This window comes from Mobula hypostoma, chromosome 2 (assembly GCF_963921235.1).
Source record: "Mobula hypostoma chromosome 2, sMobHyp1.1, whole genome shotgun sequence".
NCBI lineage: Eukaryota > Metazoa > Chordata > Chondrichthyes > Myliobatiformes > Myliobatidae > Mobula > Mobula hypostoma.
This window is the reverse complement of record NC_086098.1, coordinates 126101592-126120759: the sequence shown is the minus strand read 5'-3', so window position 1 is coordinate 126120759 and position 19168 is coordinate 126101592. Positions and strand designations below refer to the sequence as shown.

At 44.9% G+C, this 19168-nt stretch overlaps 1 protein-coding gene across 5 annotated transcripts in view; it reads right to left on the bottom strand.

The window, feature by feature from the left end:
- The window catches only part of xdh (xanthine dehydrogenase), a 106321-nt gene that overhangs the window by 59993 nt on the left and 27160 nt on the right, over window positions 1-19168 (bottom strand). For all 5 annotated transcript variants that reach the window (XM_063040630.1, XM_063040629.1, XM_063040627.1 and 2 more), the window contains 7 exons: window positions 18689-18840; window positions 16955-17048; window positions 16756-16865; window positions 14292-14476; window positions 11584-11755; window positions 7861-7950; window positions 4233-4402 (listed from right to left, as the gene is read on the bottom strand). In XM_063040630.1, coding sequence (XP_062896700.1) covers window positions 4233-4402; window positions 7861-7950; window positions 11584-11755; window positions 14292-14476; window positions 16756-16865; window positions 16955-17048; window positions 18689-18840 — 973 coding nt within the window. The remainder of the gene's footprint in view (window positions 1-4232; window positions 4403-7860; window positions 7951-11583; window positions 11756-14291; window positions 14477-16755; window positions 16866-16954; window positions 17049-18688; window positions 18841-19168) is intronic.

Sequence of the window (19168 nt, the reverse complement as noted above, 5' to 3'; positions counted from 1 at the left end):
ACAGTTCCTACAGTGTGCAAGTGTAATGTTACAGGATGCTTTCACAAAACACAAAAGCTGTTACTGTTCTCCAGGGAAGGGAATTTGCCATCCTTACCCAGTGTGACCTATTTGTGACTCCACCACCAACCTGCTAACTCTCAACTGCTTGAAGTGGGCTGAATATAGCTAGTCCAGGGGCACCTTGGGAAGGGAATAAATGCTGGCCAAGCCACCGATGCCCATGTCACATCAGTGAAGAGATAAATAGAAACACAGGGTCTTATTATGCAATATATAAAGGCCGCTATAATGTATAATAGATTTTTTGTTGTAGTATGAAATGTATGAACTTAACCCCTTCACTATCACTGAGGTTTTAACTGTTAGTAATAGATGATGGTCACATTGGGTGAAACTGAGTATTGCGATTTTACACGTTTACAGACAGCAGTATTCTTTAAAGTTGATTCAAGTATTCTCACCGTCTTTGATAAGATGCACCCAAGATGTTGCTAACCGGAACTAGAATCCTCGGTATCAGAGCAAAACATTGGAATTGGCTGAGCATTGGTTAATAGACAGAGAAAAGGATCAAATAGGCTGAGAGTCTGTGACGGTGAATGTTGCAACGATCAGTGCTGAGGCTCCAGCTATTCTCAATCTATGCCAATGATTTGGATGAAGGGATCAAGTATAATATATCCAGATTTGCTGTAGGGTGTGAAGAGACGGCAAAGGTGTATCAGTGGCAGGTTAGACTAAGTGAAAGAGCAAGGATGTGGCAAGTGAAACATTAAGTGGAAAATGTGAGTTCATCAACTTTGATAGCAGATATACGCAGTAGAATATTTTTTTAAAATGTGGGATTGGAAGACGTTGGAGATCAGAGAGACTCTGGGTATTCTTGTACATGAATTACTTCAAGTTAACATGAAGAAAATGAGAAGGCAAACTTTGACCTTTATTGCAAGATGTTTTGAGCATCAGCAAAGAGACACCTTGCTCCAATTGAATAAAACTACAGTGCGACAAAATCTGGAAAACTGTGTTCACGTCTGATAACCCAACATGAGGAAAGATATGCCTATGATAGGGGGAATGCCATGAAGGTTCACCGGATTGATTTTTGAGATGCAGCTGGGGTTTGGGGGTGGTTGAGGAAAGGTAAGATTATTATATGAGGATCAAATAGATTGAACCAATAATCTCTGGAGGTTAAAAAGGGCTAAATTGAGATAAGGCCAATTAAAGCATATTAAACAGGAACCAGAGAGAGCTGGGAGAGGTTGTTTGAAAGTAAATCCACTTCTGATATGTGGGAGACTTTTAGATACGAGTTGTTTAACAGTTCAGGACCAGCACATTCCTGTGAGGATGGATGATAAAAACGGCAAGCTTCAGAAAAGATGGATGACCAGAGATATTTTAAGTTTAGTCAAGAAGAAAAAAGTTATGTGACTGAAATTAGTCAAGGTTCCTGTGAAATATAAAGGTAGCAGGAACAAACCAAGAGCAAGAAATTAGGAGGGTTTAAAGGGCTCAGGAAAAGTTCTTGCCAAGTAGGATAAGGCAGGATCCCAAGGTATTATGTACATATATTATGAACAAGAGAGTAGCTAGGGAAAGGATAGATCTACTCAAAGACAAAGGAGGGAACATATGCGTGGAGCCAAAGGAAGTGAGTGAGATCTTTAATGAGTAATTCATCAGTTTTTATTGAGGAGTAGGAGATATAATAGATAATAGTGAGATCAGAAAGGGGTTTCTTGTTATTCTAGGTCATGTTGATATTACCAAGGAGAGCATGTTGGATGTCTTGAAAATTAAGTGGACAAATCCCTAGGGCTACAGAGAATAGCCAATGTTGATCCATTGTTTCAGAAGGGCAATAGGGACAAATCAGAAGTTATAGGATGTTAATCCTTACATGATTGGTAGGGAAATTATTGGAGAAGATTCTTAGGGACAGGATTTGCTCACATTTTGAAAAAGGGTGGTTGGTAGGGGTAGTCAGTTCAGGAGCGGTCCTGTCTCACAAATTTGATTGAGTTTCTTGTGGACATGACAAAAATGATTGACGAACTAGCAATAGAATTGAAATTGGTTTATTATTGTCACATGTACTGAGGTACAGTATAGTGAAAAGCTTGTCTTGCATACTAACCATACAGACCAATTCAGTATGCATTACATTGAGTTTGAACAAAGTAATCTAAGGATGAGAGTAAGACAGTGGGTGTTGGCAATAAAACATGTGACAAGGTCCCTCATGGAAGATTAGTTTAGAAGATGAGGTCACATGGGATCCAAGGTGAGTTGGTAAATTGGATCCAAAGAATTGGCTTGGTCAGGGAAGGCCATAGGTAGTCACAGAGAAGTGTATTTCTGACGGCAGGGCTAGGAACAATGGCACCTTCTTTGTTGTTTTAATAAAAGGTAAATATTACATAATCTCCATTGGTCGGGGTCAACCATGGACGTTGCATTTCAGCTGTCTATGTGATACGCAAGCCAGGGCAATACAATATGGAGAGCAAGATGTTTCCCGTGTAGCAGCCCCACCCCCAACGCAGCTGATGAATCCAAAGGAATAGCAGAGATTGATACAGTTTGGCACCAGCAGCATTGCAGGAGCTGCCAGTCAGCATTGATCTCATTGTAAGACTGCCTTAGGGACTCCAGCTGCAAATTTTTCCCTGGGGTTTACATCCAAAGCCTTTCCCATTAGTGGGTATAGCCACAAGGCAGTGAAGGTACGAGATCAAAGTTTTCCTTCTCCTGGATGAGCTGCCAACCACGGCTGACGAGCCTCATCCACCTGAAGCAACTGGTTTTAAGGTGCCAGTAACCCACCTTTGCCCCTTCTCCTGTCAGTAGAAACGGTTCCACCAGACTTAGTCATTAAGTCACACGTGAAGGCCAAGAGCTGGACTTAGTTTTTAAGAGCGTATTTGAGATGCACGTCATTGGGATCATTTAATAGGTAGTGGGAGCTTATCCCCACCACCAACCCCTCCTATAACAACCCTAAAGAACCAATATGGTAGTGATTTGGATGAAAATGTAAGCAGCTGTTTAGTCAGTTTACAGATGGCATGAGAATTTGTGGAGATGTGGATTGTGAGGAAGGTTGTCAAAGGATGCAACAGGATATAGCTCAGTTGGAAATGTGGATAAAAAAATAGCAGATTAGAGTTTAATCCAGACAAAGTTTGGCTTTGTTTGGAGTACTGGGGTGTTGCTCTGGATGCTACAATACATTAAAGATATAGAAGCTTTTGGAAAGGTCTGGGAGAGATTAACCAAAATTGTTGCCTGGATTGGAGTGTGTTAGCTACAAGGAGATATTGGACATATTTGGATGTTTTTTTTCTGGAGTGTTAGAGACTGAGGGTTGAGATAATAGCTGATAAGAAGCATAGACAGTATAGAATCTTTATCTTCATTCCAGGGTGAATATATCAAATACTAGAGGACATAGATTTAAGGTGAGAGGGGGAAATCTTAAAAGAAGTTTATAAAGTAAGCTTTTTTTTATGCAGAGAGGGGTAGGCGTCTAGGATGCACTGCCAGAGGATTTCAGATAACATTTCAGAGCATTTAAACAGACAAGTGAATGAGTAGGGAATGGAGGGATTTGGACAATGTGCAGGCAGATTGAATTAGTTTAACTTGGCATTAAGGTAGGTACGGAAATTTTGGGCTGAAGGGCCTGTTTCTATGCTGTACTGTTCCATGCTCTCTGAGAAGTACTCTCAGTGGAATTTACAAAATTCTTACAGAGCTTGACAGAGGAGATGCAGAGTTTATTCTCCCAGGCTGAGATGTCCAGAACCAGCAGACAACATCTCAGAATGCAATAAATGCCAGTAATTTTAAACCTGATTCTGATAAGATGTTGGCCACTCAGAACAGACAAGATTAAAATTCTCATCCCAGGGACAGAGGGGAGATTTTAGGGTACTGGGGAATCAGTGCCAGGATTAGTGCAGAGGTGGGTGAATCATGGTCTTACTGAATGATGGAGCAGACAGGAAGGGCTGAATGGCCTACTACTGCTCCTGTTTTTCAGTCTTTATGTTCAAAACAGCATGATCATTTTTTTTTCTGGATTGCTAATTCCAGTGCATAACCACAGTACTATGAAGCCCCATGCTAACTGAATCTTGCAATGTGTAGTATACATTTAACATAGATACTCTGTGGCCTGTTGATTATCCCCGGGTTACAAGAGCGGAATGAGGAGTTACCTGATCTGAGCGTGAGCTTCCGTGCTGGTCACTAGAGCCAGGTATAGCTCATTCTCAAAAAGCGGCAGGTCATCGCAGTAAATGGCCTCCCCTGTGGCCTGCTTGAGGCTCGACAGATGCGGCAGTGGATGGCCAACCATATCCGAGGGGAGATGGCCAGGAGGGACTCCCTGTGAAAGTACAATGAGAGATGAGCTGGTGATCAGACGTCCAGGATCCAGAGATTGTGGTTCCATCACACTATTAGTATCTTCTCTAACTCACCTTTCCTGACTCTCAGAATTTGGCAGCATAGACAGAGACCAAGATCATATTAGTCAATTAGTCATAGAGTAAAACAATATTCAGCCCGGCACGTCCACTCCAACCACTGAGCACCCCTCTGCATTGATGTCAGCATTTGATCCATAGCCTTATAGGTGATTCAATTGCTCAACTAGACACTAGTAAAATGTTCTCAGCAACTCTACCCCCCAGCAGTGTATTCCAGGTATTCAACACTCTCTGGGTGAGGAAAAATTCCCAAATCCCCTCTAAATCTTTTCCCATGTACTCTTAGACTATGTCTTCCAGTTTTACCCACCTGTAACCGGAGGAAAAAGTTACCTTCCATAGCCCTCAACATTTAATATGGCACATGCACATTATTTCTTAACCTCCTGTGCTCCAGGGAAAACAAACCCAGTCCTTGTTGTTCTTCATTTGAATTGCACAGCAGACTTGAGGGGCAGAGTGGCCTACCACTGCTGCTATTCTTATATTCCTTGGCAGTCCAAGGACAGGAAGGAACTGCCTCAGCCACACAGCTGTGAACCTTTATCATTCTCTGTCACAGAGGGCAGCAGATGCTCTTCCTAAGCTGTACAAACCTTGTCTGTAAGGGTCAATGGACATGGAGACTGTATGGGGAAATGAAGTTAACATGATATTCATAGTCTAGTGGTCACCCTCTGATCATCCTTCTGTTGTTACAATGCATGCTGATCCCCCTGTTCATCAACACACCCCACACTCCATGTGTTTACTTAACTAACTTGCAGAGAGGATCCATGATTGATTGATCTCTGCTGAATCATGGGGTAACCGCACCCTCGCCCAGCCAAGATCTCGGGATGCAGCCTGTTTGAACACCAGCTCTTCCCTCAACGTACTTTCACAGGGGGGAGGGAGGGTCATATCGTCACAACTGAGCACAGAATGGATGGCTCTTTGGAATCACTGCAGTCTCTGACCTTTATTCCCATGGCATTCCCATGAAGAGGAGAAGATGGCGGCGCGATGGCAGCGCGCACGGCCTCTCCGGTGAATGATATCTGTAATCTGGCAAATAGGGGATCGTGCACAATTCTGATTTGATGGAGACGGACGTGAGAGTACGGAGGAACATCTGGCAAACTTCTGAAATACCCTCTTCGCTGCCACTGTTACTGTGTGGTAACAAGAATCTCTGGAGCAGAAGGCCCCGAAATCCTCGGTTTTGCTTGTTTCAGCGGCCGGGGCGAGGTCGAAGGCACTCGATAGAGGAGAGTGCTCGGGAGGTTGTATCAGAGGGGCTGGTCAGAGGCTCGAAGTTTTCGGACGGACTCAGTGTCGGCTGTGGTCGGCTGCTTCCAAGGCATTGGCAAGTTGACGGTGCCTGGAGGTTTATGGCAGGGAGTTTCCCCCTTTTGCCGCCTGCTATAGGGGACTCGGGAGTCGATCGACTCGGGGACTTTTAAGACTTTTTTTTTTACCATGCCCCGGGTTTGTTCTTCATCAAATTATGGTATTGCTTTGCATTGCTCTAACTATATGTTATAATTATGTGGTTCTGTCAGTGTTAGTCTTCGGTTTGTCCTGTTTTCTGTGATATCACTCTGGAGAAACATTGTATCATTTCTTAATGCATGTATGCATTTCTAAATGACAATAAAAGAGGACTGAGTGTTCTCATAATCTAAAAAAAGACATGTAAAGCATTTGTAAAATGGCAATTTGGATAGAAATATAGAAAATAGAAGCAGAATTAGACCATTCAACCCTTGAATGCTGGTCTGTTATACATCCATGGCTGATCATCTGAATTCAGTCCCCTACTGCAGCTTTGTCCACCTATCCCTTCATTCTTACCCTCAGAACACTCCTAGTATATATTTATTAAGTTGGTTTCGGGGCAGGTCCTGCAGAGCTGAGGAATGTCCTCATGCAGAGAGTGGTGAATCTTTGGAACTCTCCATTTTGGATGCTGAGGAGGCTCAGTCACTAAGTTGATTCAGACCAGAGACTGATCAATTACTTGTCTTTAGTGGAATCAATGGATATGGGGTTAGTGTTGGGAAAAGGCACTTGGGTAGAACATCAGCTATTATATTGATAAATGGCAGACCAGTCTCAAAGCAGAAAATAGTCGACTCCTACGGTCATTTTTTTTAATGCGTTTGAGCAATACTGACAGGATAGCTGGTTTTAATGAAAGTGTTTGAGGGGTCACTAGTGCCTGGGGTGACAGGAATGCCTCCTGCTCTTCTCTGAAAGATTGGTATTGAATATCTGAAGACCTCATGATGGAGTCTCTTTATAACGTCTCATCCAAAAAATTGGCAACCCAGATAATATTTTGCACCAGCAACACATTTTATACTCCAGCTACACGAGTGGTATTTGGACATTTATGCTTGTGACTAATAAAATAAAATCTAACCTAGTCCAACCACGAAGATGCCACAGCCAAGAAAGCATACAAGCACTTTTACTTCCTCAGGAGATTAAAGAAATTTGGCATGTCCCCATTGACCCTCACCAATTTTTTTAGATGCATCATAGTAGGCATCTTTTCTGGTTGCATCACAGCTTGGTGTGGCAACTCTCTGCCTGGGACTGCAAGGAACTGCAGGGAGCTGTGGACACAGCTCAGCACACCACCAAAATCAGGACCCTTTCTGAACTTCTCACTGCTTCGGTAAAGCAGCCAACCTAATCAGTGGCCCTACCCACCCCATACATTCCTTCTTCTTCAAACTCCCATTGGGCCCAAAATGCAAAAGCCTGAAAACACATATCATCAGCCTCAGGCTCAGCTTCTGTTCCAACTGTTGTAAAACAGTTAAAAGGACCTCTTGTATGATATGTTTGACTCTTGACCTCACAATCCATCCTTTCAAAGTTTTGCATCTTATTAACGATTGCACAGCACTTGTTCTGTAACTGTAACACAATATTCTGCATTGTTACTGTTTTTCCCTTGTACTACCTTAATGTGCTGATGTAATGAATAGACCTATAGATGCTGCATGTAAAACAAAGTTTTCACTGTACCTTGGTACATGTGACAATAATAAACCAATCTATCAATGTACAATTTAATTTACCAGTTTAAAACAAACATTAATTGATTAGTGAGATTTGATTTTGGAGGCATCAATGAGACAATTTCTGTTGACAATTCAAGAGAAAATCAGGAAACTCATTTTGCGGTCACCATGTCTTTATGTCACAGTCTTTCAGAAGGAACTGTGATCTGTGGAATTTACTCCAATCAATCTGCATTACAGACTACTTGGACACTCTGCTTGTTCAGGAAGGTGCAACAACTTCAGGAGGACGGATTACCTCTGGGAAGCCTGACTGTTTATCTATGGGGCCCACTAACCTGAAACAGCTGCACAGAAGAGGTAAGGTCCTTGTGGAATAACTCAGTGGCACTGATGTATTCTGGTGGGATGGATTCCACTTGAAAATCCTAGGGGAGGGAGGGTGTGGTGTAGGGAAGAGAAAAATCAAACAGGCAATTATTAGTGAGTATGAACTTTTACCACACAATAGCAGTGCAGCAAGTGATTCTCCGAGTGATACACTTTTCAGATGGTCTGATTTGATACGGGACCCCAATGGCGACACACTGGTGCTGCAGGTAGTGCAGCTGCCTCACATCTCCAGAGACCAGGGTGCAATCCTGACCTCTGGTGCTACTGACAGCAGTTTCAATTTTCTCCTCTGTTCTACCCAACCCTTCCTCGCTTTCTGTTTAACAGAAAATTAACCTGCCTCTTTCTCTTCCGTCTCCAACTGTTCTGGTTTTTGAATTTCTCTCCAAATCATCACCTTTGTGCATATTTTTAACCGAGTTCGGGCTAACATGTCAGAACTTTAGCGGGAGCTGGGACCCCCCTGTATCTGGTAACATCTCAGAAAGATTATTTTTCCCCCATCTCAAGAATGATCTGATGGCCAACACGATACACGGAGAAACATACTCGTAATCCGGTCAGCAGACAGTGAGTGGAAAATGATAGACTGCACATGCTCAGTATTCCCTGCATTTTCTGATTTTATAACATCACCGAGCCATTGTCAAAACATTTCAGGTTGAAAATCCTTTTGCTGTAGGTGACTGGGGTTGTCTTTGTGCAAATAAGCCATGTGCACTCACAGTTGGAGAAATTACCCTGTTCTTATCGGGAGATCATGCTGCTGTTTTAAGTGATGAGCTGGGTTAATGTAGTTTATGGACACAACTTGTAAGAAGTCTGTAGAGTAAATAAGCATTCTTCTGTAAGATACAGTTTGCTCTATCTGTCCTGCCCCCTCCTAAAGCTATTTGTCAGTGACAAAGCCAATAAGCCACAGTGCACTATCTTTGCACTAGTTGTCCAACCTCAGCAGTGAGACAGACCACGTGTTTCAATCTCACAGAAGTGTTCAATGATCCCCAAGGCACAAGAGTCAGGCCATGGCCTTTGAGGCTGGTTGTGTGATAAGCTCATAGTCATAGTCATACTTTATTGATCCCGGGGGAAATCGGTTTTCGTTACAGTTGCACCATAAATAATAAATAGTAATAGAAATAGTAATAGTAATACCACTGTTAGTAAATAGTAATAGTCATGGAAATAATAACTAGTCATAGAATCGTAATAGAAAAATAGTAATAAATAGTTAAATAGTAATATGTAAATTATGCCAGTAAATTATGAAATAAGTCCAGGACCAGCCTATCAGCTCAGGGTGTCTGACCCTCCAAGGGAGGAGTTGTAAAGTTTGATGGCCACAGGCAGGAATGACTTCCTATGATGCTCTGTGCTGCATCTCGGTGGAATGAGTCTCTGGCTGAATGTGCTCCTGTGCCCACCCAGTACATTATGTAGTGGATGGGAGACATTGACCAAGATGGCATGCAACTTAGACAGCATCCTCTTTTCAGACACCACTGTCAGAGAGTCCAGTTCCATCTCCACAACATCACTGGCCTTATGAATGAATGAGTTTGTTGATTCTGTTGGTGTCTGCTACCCTCAGCCTGCTGCCCCAGCACACAACAGCAAACATGATCACACTGGCCACCACAGCCTTGTAGAACATCCTCAACATCGTCCGGCAGATGTTAAAGGACCTCAGTCTCCTCAGGAAATAGAGACGGCTCTGACCCTTCTTGTAGACAGTCTCAGTGTTCTTAGACCAGTCCAGATTATTGTCAGTTCATATCTCCAGGTATTTGTAATCCTCCACCATGTCCACACTGACCCCCTGGTTGGAAACAGGGGTCACCGGTACCTTAGCTCTCCTCAGGTCTACCACCAGCTCCTTAGTCTTTTTCACATTAAGCTGCAGATAATTCTGCTCACACCATGTGACAAAGTTTCCTACCGTAGCCCTGTACTCAACCTCATCTCCCTTGCTGATGCATCCAACTATGGCAGAGTCATCCGAAAACTTCTGAAGATGACAAGACTCTGTGCAGTAGTTGAAGTTCGGTGTAAATGGTGAAGAGAAAGGGAAACAAGACAGTCCCCTGTGGAGCCCCAGTTCTGCTGATCACTCTGTCGGACACACAGTGTTGCAGGCACACGTACTGTGGTCTGCCAGTCAGGTAATCAAGAATCCATGACACCAGGGAAGCATCCACCTGCATCGCTGTCAGCTTCTCCCCCAGCAGAGCAGGGTGGATGGTGTTGAACACACTGGAGAAGTCAAAAAACATGACCCTCACGGTGCTTGCTGGCTTGTCTAGGTGGGCGTAGACAGGGTTCAGCAGGTAGACGATGGCATCCTCAACTACTAGTCGGGGCTGGTAGGCGAACTGAAGGGGATCTAAGTGTGGCCTGACCATAGGCCGGAGCAACTCCAGAACAAGTCTCTCCAGGGTCTTCATGATGTGGGAGGTCAATGCCACCGGTCTGTAGTCACTGAGGCCGCTGGGGCGCGGTGTCTTCGGCACAGGGACAAGGCAGGACATCTTCCACGGTACAGGAACCCTCCGGAGCCTCAGGCTCATGTTGAATACATGGCAAAGGACTCCACATAGCTGAGGGGCACAGGCTTTGAGCACCCTGGTACTGAAACCATCCGGTCCTGCAGCCTTGCTTGGGTTGAGACGTTTCAGCTGTCTTCTCACCTGTTCAGCTGTGAAGCTCACCGTGGTGGTTTCGTGTGGGGAAGAGGTATAGTCATGAGAGCAGGGTGGGGGACTGTGAGGAGGGGTAGGAGGGGAGAGTGGAATATGTGTTGGTTGGGGGCTGACAACAGATGGCTCATGTGGGGGATGGGCAGGGGTCACAATGTCAAATCTGTTAAAGAACAGGTTAAGTTCGTTGGCCTTGTCCACACTGCCTTCAGCTCCTCTGTTGCTAGTTTGCCAAAACCCAGTAATGGTCCTCATCCCCCTCCAGACCTCTTTACCTGTCTTTAACCTCCCTGATCCTGGCTTTCAGGTCCCTCTGTATTGCCCTCAGCTCCTCCCCATTTCCATCTCTAATCGCCGTCTTTTTAGCGTTCAGGATGTCCTTAATGTCCTTTGTCACCCATGGCTTGTTATTTGAATAACAAAGGACAGTTCTTGTCAGAACATTGCAGTCCACACAGAAGTTGATGTAATCAGTGATGCACTTTGTGAGCCCATCAATATCCTCTCCATGTGGCTCACAGAGTGCCTGCCAGTCTGTCACCTCAAAACAGCCCTGGAGCGCCTCATAAGCCTCCTCCGACCATTTTCTCACTGTCCCCGAGGTTGCAGGTTTACCCTTCACCAGAGGCACGTAGCAGGGTTTTAGATGCACCAGGTTGTGATCTGACCTTCCCAGTGGGGGGAGGGGAGAGGAGCTGTATGCATCCTTAACGTTAGCATACATCAAATCCAGAGTCCTCTCCCCTCTGGTTGTACAGCTCACATACTGCGTGAAGTTCGGCAGTGTTCTAGCCATGGTAACCTGGTTGAAGTCACCCGAGATGGTAATGAGGGCACTCGGGTGCTGGGTTTGTAATCTGGCTATGATGGTGTAAATGATGTTACACGCCGACGTCGGGTTGGCAGAGGGAGGGATGTACACAACAACCACAATTGCATGCAAGATTTCCCTTGGCAAATAATGCTACGTACACCCTTGAAGTTTTGTCCCAGTTTCTGTAGCACGCTGAGGTAGAACTTGAAGAAGAAGCTAAGGCTGAGGGTACGCCGGAATTGTACCATCCCACCAGGAGCAGAGGGTGAAAGTGTGAGCTCAGATGCAAGCAGCGAGCAGGCGTTCTGCAGGAGCTCCTCATTCCACTGTCTAAATGGGAGAGAATTGAAAGATTAGAGAGCCCATGGATGTTAGATAGAGAAAGGGTGTATATTTAATATATCGTTTCCCCTGAGGATGTAAGTCTTTATCTATCTCCAGTTGCCCAGTACAATTGCAAGATAATGCAAACCAAAAAGAGGCCATTCATCCTTCATGGCCATGCTGTTTCCGTCATCAAATTATTACAATACCCTCACCTCACTATCCACAACTTTGGAAAAGTCTCCAAGGATTTATTGAATTTCCCCTTTGTAAGTTATGATTAAAGCTGCTCCACTGCCAGCGAGTTCCATTTGGTGTTATTTTACCCAAGAACTTCGTGTTCTCAGTGCCACCTCCATTGCAATGTTGCACTCCAACTCTCCTACAAGTGTCAACCCAGCCTGTGTTTGTACCTACTGTCCATTACTCCATTGCTCAGAGGCAAGTGATGCAGGGATAATTGATTATCCCTCCAGCCACTCTGGTGGGATCAACACCCTTCCACCTGTCCCATAGGGACACTCTACCCCCTCTTTAGATAGAGGCTATAAATTCTGACCACTTTACAGGTTACTATACAAACACCATCTAAAACAAGTTAATATAATAATCTACTGGAGTAAGAGAATACCTTTCATTTTGCTGGGGAAAAATCAGAAAGATGAACATTTGTTAACTGGTGAGAGACGGAATGGTTCAGAGAGAGTTGGGAGTCCTCGTAGTTAAATCACCTTAAGTTAATAAGCAGCTCAGCAGGTAGCTGGTAATGTTAGCCTTTATTGCAAGAGGACCATAACATCCCCTGGAGGAACTCAGCAGGTCAGGCAACATCTGTGCAGGGAGATATTTTGGGTCAAGGCCCTTCACCTCGACTGGAAGGAAAGTGGGAAGTAGCCAGTATAAAAGGTGAAGGGAAGGTGGTGACAGGGAGGTGAATGTAGGAATAATGTCAGAAGCTGTGGGGGGGGGGTGATAAGTTGAAGTGACAAAGGACCCTATCCACCTATCACTTCTCCAGCCTTCCCTCCACTGTCCCTTCTTTCTTTCCAGTCCAGAAGGTTGATCTTGACCCCAGACATCGACTGCCCATTTCCCTCCACAGACCCTGCCTGAATTGTTGAGCTTCTTGTGTTGCTCCGAATCCCAGCATCTGCAGTGTCTGACGTCTCCTTTATTGCAAGAAATCCAACTACAAGAATAGAGACATCACGTCCTATCCAGATAGAGGCCCAGTGAGACTGCGGGTAGAACATTGTGTGCAGGTCTGGTCTCCTGACACAAGATAGAAGCAACTTGCACTGGAATGAGTGGGGTGGAATTTCACCAGATTGATTCCAGAAATGGCAGGTTTGTCATACAGTGTGTGGAAAGATTATAGCAAAGTGGGACTTCACTTTAGAAGACTGAGTGCCAATTTTGTTGAAACTTAAAACCACAGAATCAAGGGACGGGGAATAGTGCAGGTAAGTTTTTTTGACTTGAGCAAATAAACCTTGATCTGATTGAAGGGTAGCACTGGCTCAATGGGCCGAATGGTCTACTCCTGCTTGAAGCAGATGACATGGTGTTTCTGAAGATACTGCAGCTACTTCACAGCTTCAGCATGTGGGGTTTGGTTTCTAAGCACTGGCATGTCTGATGTGGAGGTTGCATGTTTTCCTGTGACTGCACGGATACGCTGGGTTCCTCTTGTGTCCAAAGGCTAAGCAGGCCACAGCTAAATTACCTATAGAGTAGAAGACTCAGGGAGAACTATGGGTCTGTTAACAGGCATATGAGAAAATATGTCACAGGGAAAATAGTTGCTCTGAGAGCAAGCATTTAATCAATAGACCAAATGATCTCCTACTGCTGTGTAAAGAACAATAAACATACAAAGGATCTGGAGGAACTCAGCAGGTCAGGCAGCATCAACAGAAGAAAATGGACAATCAATATTCCAGGTCCAGACCCTTCATCAGGACTTGAAAGAAAGAGGAGTAATGGCCATCTAAAAGGTTGAGGAGAGGGGTGAAGCAAGAGCTGGTGGGTGATATGTGACCCAGGAGGGGTCAACTGGGAATGAAATGAGAAGCGGAGACGTGATAGGTGCTCAGCCGAAAGGACTGAAGAAAATCTGATCTCAGAGGATAGAATAGTGGACCATAGATTAATGGGAAGGAGGTGAGAAGGGAAGCTGGTGAGAGGAGTGTGTGTGTGATGGGATTGAGAGGGCAGGGGAGATACAGTGATGGTGGCTGGTGGGGTAAGGGGAAACAAATGGAGCAGAGAGAATAGTAGAGAAATTAAAGTAATCAATGTTCATGCCTCCCTATCAAGGCACATTTTGAGGTCATGTTCCTCTAATCTGTATCTGGCCTCGTTTTGGTAGTAGAAGAGGCTGTAGACAGATATGTCACTGTGGGGAAGTTTCTTAGGCTACACGCAGAGGGAATGGAGGAACTCAGCGGGTCAGTGAAATCTCTTCCTTGTGCTACCGCAGCTCAGAAGAGTATTATTGGGTTGTCCTTTCAGAGCCATTCCTTCTTCGGTTGAGACTTACTTTCCAACCAGCTCCTGGCACGTTCTCTTTGCAGACACAGTGGTTGGCCCCATGCCTCCGTAGCTCAACCTCAACTCTTCCACAACGCTGCTCCCCTCCCTGAAAGCAACTCGCATCCCACAATTGACAATGGCAATGTCGTCTTCACGGCGCTGGGCCTGTTTGAATGCTGAGAAGTACTCTCCCTTGAACAAAACAGAGCAAGGTCAGTGATCAGTGTACTATAGTACTTCTGGTACTACGTCCTAATGGAGCCAGTAGCCCAGGGAATATGAGATGTAACCAACCACAGCCTCAAGATAGAGTTGTGACACAGAGGAGGCAACAAATTATGAGCTGAATTGGAACAAAAATGAAAAGAGACATAGCTGGAGATAAAATGGTAACCATTGTAACTCAGAGATCTTAAATGAGACTAGAGTAGTGCACTGGGGTTCGTGATGGGCCCATTATTATTTGTCAACTTTATCGACAATTTGGATGAGAATGTACAAGCCATACTTAGTTTGCAGATGTCATTAAAAGAGTCACAGGTAGACTCATCCAAGGAAAGTGAGTATAGATGGTGACAGATCGAACTTGGAGTATTGTGTTCAGTTTTGGTCACCTTGCCATAGGAAAGATGTTATTAAGATGAGTGAAGAAAACATTTACAAGCGTGTTGCCAGGAGTCGAGGTACTGCATTGAACAGACTACGGCTTTATGCCTTGGAGTGTAGAACACTGTGGGGTGATCTTACAGAGGTGCACAAAATCATGAGGGACAGAGATAGGATAAATTGAATCAGTCATTTTTCCAGAGTCAGGGTATCGAGAACTAGAAGGTACAGGCTTAGAGTGAGTGGGGAGAGATTTAATAGGAACCTGAGGGGCAACCTTTTCATTCAGAGGGTGGTCAGTATATAGAGTGAGCTGCCAGAGGAAGTAGTTGAAGCAGGCATGATAATAAATTTTGAAAAGAAACATTTGGACTGGTACATGGATAGGAAAGGTTTAGAAAGATATGGGCCAAACACAGTCAAATAGGATTAGTTTTGATGGGCATGTGCCATTTTGGCCAAAGGGCCCATTTCCATGCTTTATGACTCCATGACTCTATGAGAGACCATCAGCACTAACAACATGATACTTAATGAAAAAATATTATGTGGGATCTTTGGCTTTACTGGCACAATGATTGAATGGTTGCCTGGGCTTTGATCTGAAAACATTAGTTCAATTCACACTGTAGTATTAGCAAAGTTCTATTCATTTATTTAAAGCATTAGCTAGGAACTCATTGAATCTCCATAAAATCAGTCTGGATTGCTTAAGGGAAAAAATTCTGCCACGTTACCTGACCAACGTGGATCAATGGGACTCTCATATGACTTCCTTCTGAACAGTCTGCACAGTGCAGTGGGCAGCAAATGTTGTCTGTATCAGCAGTACCCATGTCCCACGCATGCAATGACTGCAGTGTATAGTGAGCACCATCTACAAATTGCACTGCAGTTACTCACCAAGGCTACTCTGAGCACATTTCCCAAATCTGTGACCAGGAAGTACAAGGGTTCCAGGTTCATGGGAACAACACCACTTATAAATTCCCAGAAAGCCGCTCACTATATAGAATTGGAAATATGCCACCAGACTTTCATTGTTGTTCTGGAACTGGAACTCTGTCTCCAAGAGCTCTCTGGAAGCTCCTTCACCAGAAGGAATGCAGTACTTCAGTGGTAACTTCATCTTCTCAAGAGACAATGGGCTGAATGCACTTCCCTGGACAATAGGATGCTGTGACGGGCAGGCCATGGAAAGTGAATCAATACCACAAAGGTTTGCTCAGGTCTTGCCTAAATATTTGTCCGGATTCTGCTGCATATGGAATAAAGAACAAGTCCAGAGTTTCTTTTGCTCAATTAACCAAATAAATCAGGAAAATCCAGGACAAATCCCATAGCTGAGTGGGAACGTGAGGCCAGGTGCATGTGTGTGTCGGTGGGGAGGAGGAAGGGAGAAGGTCTTCATTCAGGAATTTCCATCCCATGGTCAGAGAGTACAGAAATAGATTTTAGCTCACCAACTTCACATCAAGTGTCAGGAATCCATTTTGCACTAATTCTACTTTGTCTCCTTGTTGTCCCATCAAATGACCCCAATTCTACCACTCACCTACGCACTAGGGAAAATTTATAGCTGCCAATTAGCCCAGAAATCTGCTCATCTTCGGGTTGTGGGAGGAAACCACAGCACGCAAAGGAAACTCGTTCTGTCACAGGAAAGATGTGCAGACTCCACAGGATCCTTGGAAACCAGAGACAGCGGCATCACCGGTTGCACCACAGTGCTGCTCACATGGAACATGAAAACTGGCACTGAGCTGGCTGGTTGGACTGCTGGCCCCTTTGCCACAAACTCAGCATAATTCTACACAAGATAATTTACAAATAAGGGTCCTCATTCCTTTGCAGCAGGTCCTCACCTTCCTGGTGTACGGAATCTCCACAGAGACCAGGATCTCCTGCGGGCTTAATATGGTCTTCCTGTAGCCGGTAAAAAAATCTCCATCCATCTGCACGACGCGGATACTCCCTGCAAACAGGTGGTCAAAGAGTGGGTGAATCACATTGAGGACAGGAATTGGGCTGTGAAACCTATTTGACCACCTGGAATTCTCTTACCTTGGGATGCCAGGGTAAGTAGACAACCAGAGGCCACAAATAGGGGGTTGAGGTCTGAGATAGGGCTGGCGGTCATGATGTTCCCTCCTACAGCCTGGAAATGTCATGCAAAGGAAGAAGCTGTTATTGCTGAATGCTCACTGTTCAACTCTTTATGTATTAAAATCCATCCTCCACACACCCTATCCTGGTGGAGACACCTTGACCACTGACCATCAGAGGCCATGTAGGTGACAACTGGCTGGTTATCCCTCTTCCAGTTTGGAGAATTTCCAGCATGTTGTTCCAGTTTTCTGATAGATCTAACACTAAGTAACTCTGCCACCCCTATCTGTAGCCCAGCTCTCTCTGCTACATAGTGGTATAGGCACAATCCCTACTGGGGAGATGTACAGAGAGGAAGATATCAGAGGGATGGAAGATCATCTACCAGGTTGCAGGGCCCGAGCACTTCATTACTGAAAAATTAGAGTACGCAGAGGTTCTAGGAACTCCTCAAATCAAACCTTAACGTCCCTCAACCCCAGTCCAAGATAATGAATCCCCATCTCAAATCCCAGTACAGAGTAACTCATCCCAACTCCAATTCAACTCCATCACCTCTCACCTTGACCCCAACTCACCCCATTTCACCTCCAGCACAAAGTATCCATCCAACTCCTCCTCACAGCCGACTCAAAGTAACCCAATCCAAAAACACCCCCTCACCTCTCCACACCTTAACTACAAAGTAAATCATCCTCAACTCACCTTCAGCTCCTAGTCCAGGAGCCTAACCCCCAACTTACTCTTCATTGTTTATCTCACCTCTTGCATTCAGCTCAAGGGCATCCAAACAAACTGAGCAACCATCCCTCCCCCCCACCAAACCTAACTCACCCTTCACACTTATCTCAGACCAGGTCCTAAATCAAGGCAATCCAACACAAATCACCTCCCACTACACCAGCTTGAGGTAACCCATCTCCAACCTACCATTCATAACCCAAATGTAAGGTAATCCATTACCAACTCAGTTCCCACTACCCTAGCTCAAGGTAACCCAACTCTAATCGCCCCTCACTAACCCAACAAGGTAATTCATCCCTGGCTCAACCACTTCTGCCACAATATACCCCACCCACAGATCATCCCCTAGCTTGGACTCAACCCAGGAGAGCATTTCTAACGAAGTTCCCAACACCATGTCAAGCACTTCACTCCAAGGCTTTCCTCAGCAAATGGATCCCAGATCCAATGTACTCTTGAACCCATGAACACACCATCATTACTCCATTTGTTGCATGATTTATTTTTGTAATTTATAGCCATTTCATACTTCTGCTCTGTAATGCAACCCTAAAACAACAAAGCTCACGCCAGCCAAGTCCATGATAATAAATCTGATTTTGATTCTGATTCTGAATTTAAGAATCCTCATGACCATTAACTCAACTGGCCCCTCCTCCAGTTCCTGGGACCCTCTCTCAACTCAAGATCCGACTCAACCCTTATTGCTATCCCAACCCCTACTTAACCTGCATCACCAACAGCCCTCCATCCCCAGCTCAAAAACTCCATCCCCTAATTCCAAGACCACTCCCATCTCAGGGATCCTCACTTCCAACTTGTGCTCCCACACCCATAAACCAAGTTCCACTCAGCACCTGCTCCAGTCTCCCACTACTCTCCTCGTGATCCATCGCTGATCTGGTGAAGAGAGGCTGGTTCTCTACCCCATCACAAATTGCTCACCGCCACATTCCTGATCTGCTGCCCTGCAAACCACCGCAGCTGCTCCAACACAGCCTGGAAGACCTCTGTCCTGTAGCCAGGGAGCTCGTCCACAGCTTTTTTCAACACATTCTCGATGTGGCTCAGTGTGCATGCCGCCCCAAACAATATCCCTTGGAAAACAGTAGAGATGTACTATAATTACAAAACTGAATGGCTGTAATTTCATTATAGAAACACAGAATCATACAGCACAGATGGACATTTTGGCTCACCACATCCACGTCAACCTTTATGCTCATCTACAGATAGCCACTGTCCCATTCCTGCGCTAATTCATGGGCAGCAGGTCAGTGCTACTAAAGGGCTTTCTCCATTACAACCACAGGTGGAATGATTGGAAACTGAAATAGGATGGTGAGGGTGAGGGCGAGGGTCAGGTTGGGGGTGGCGAGGATGAGAGGAAAAGGAGGGGCAGCAAGCATAGGTGCTTGGATGAAA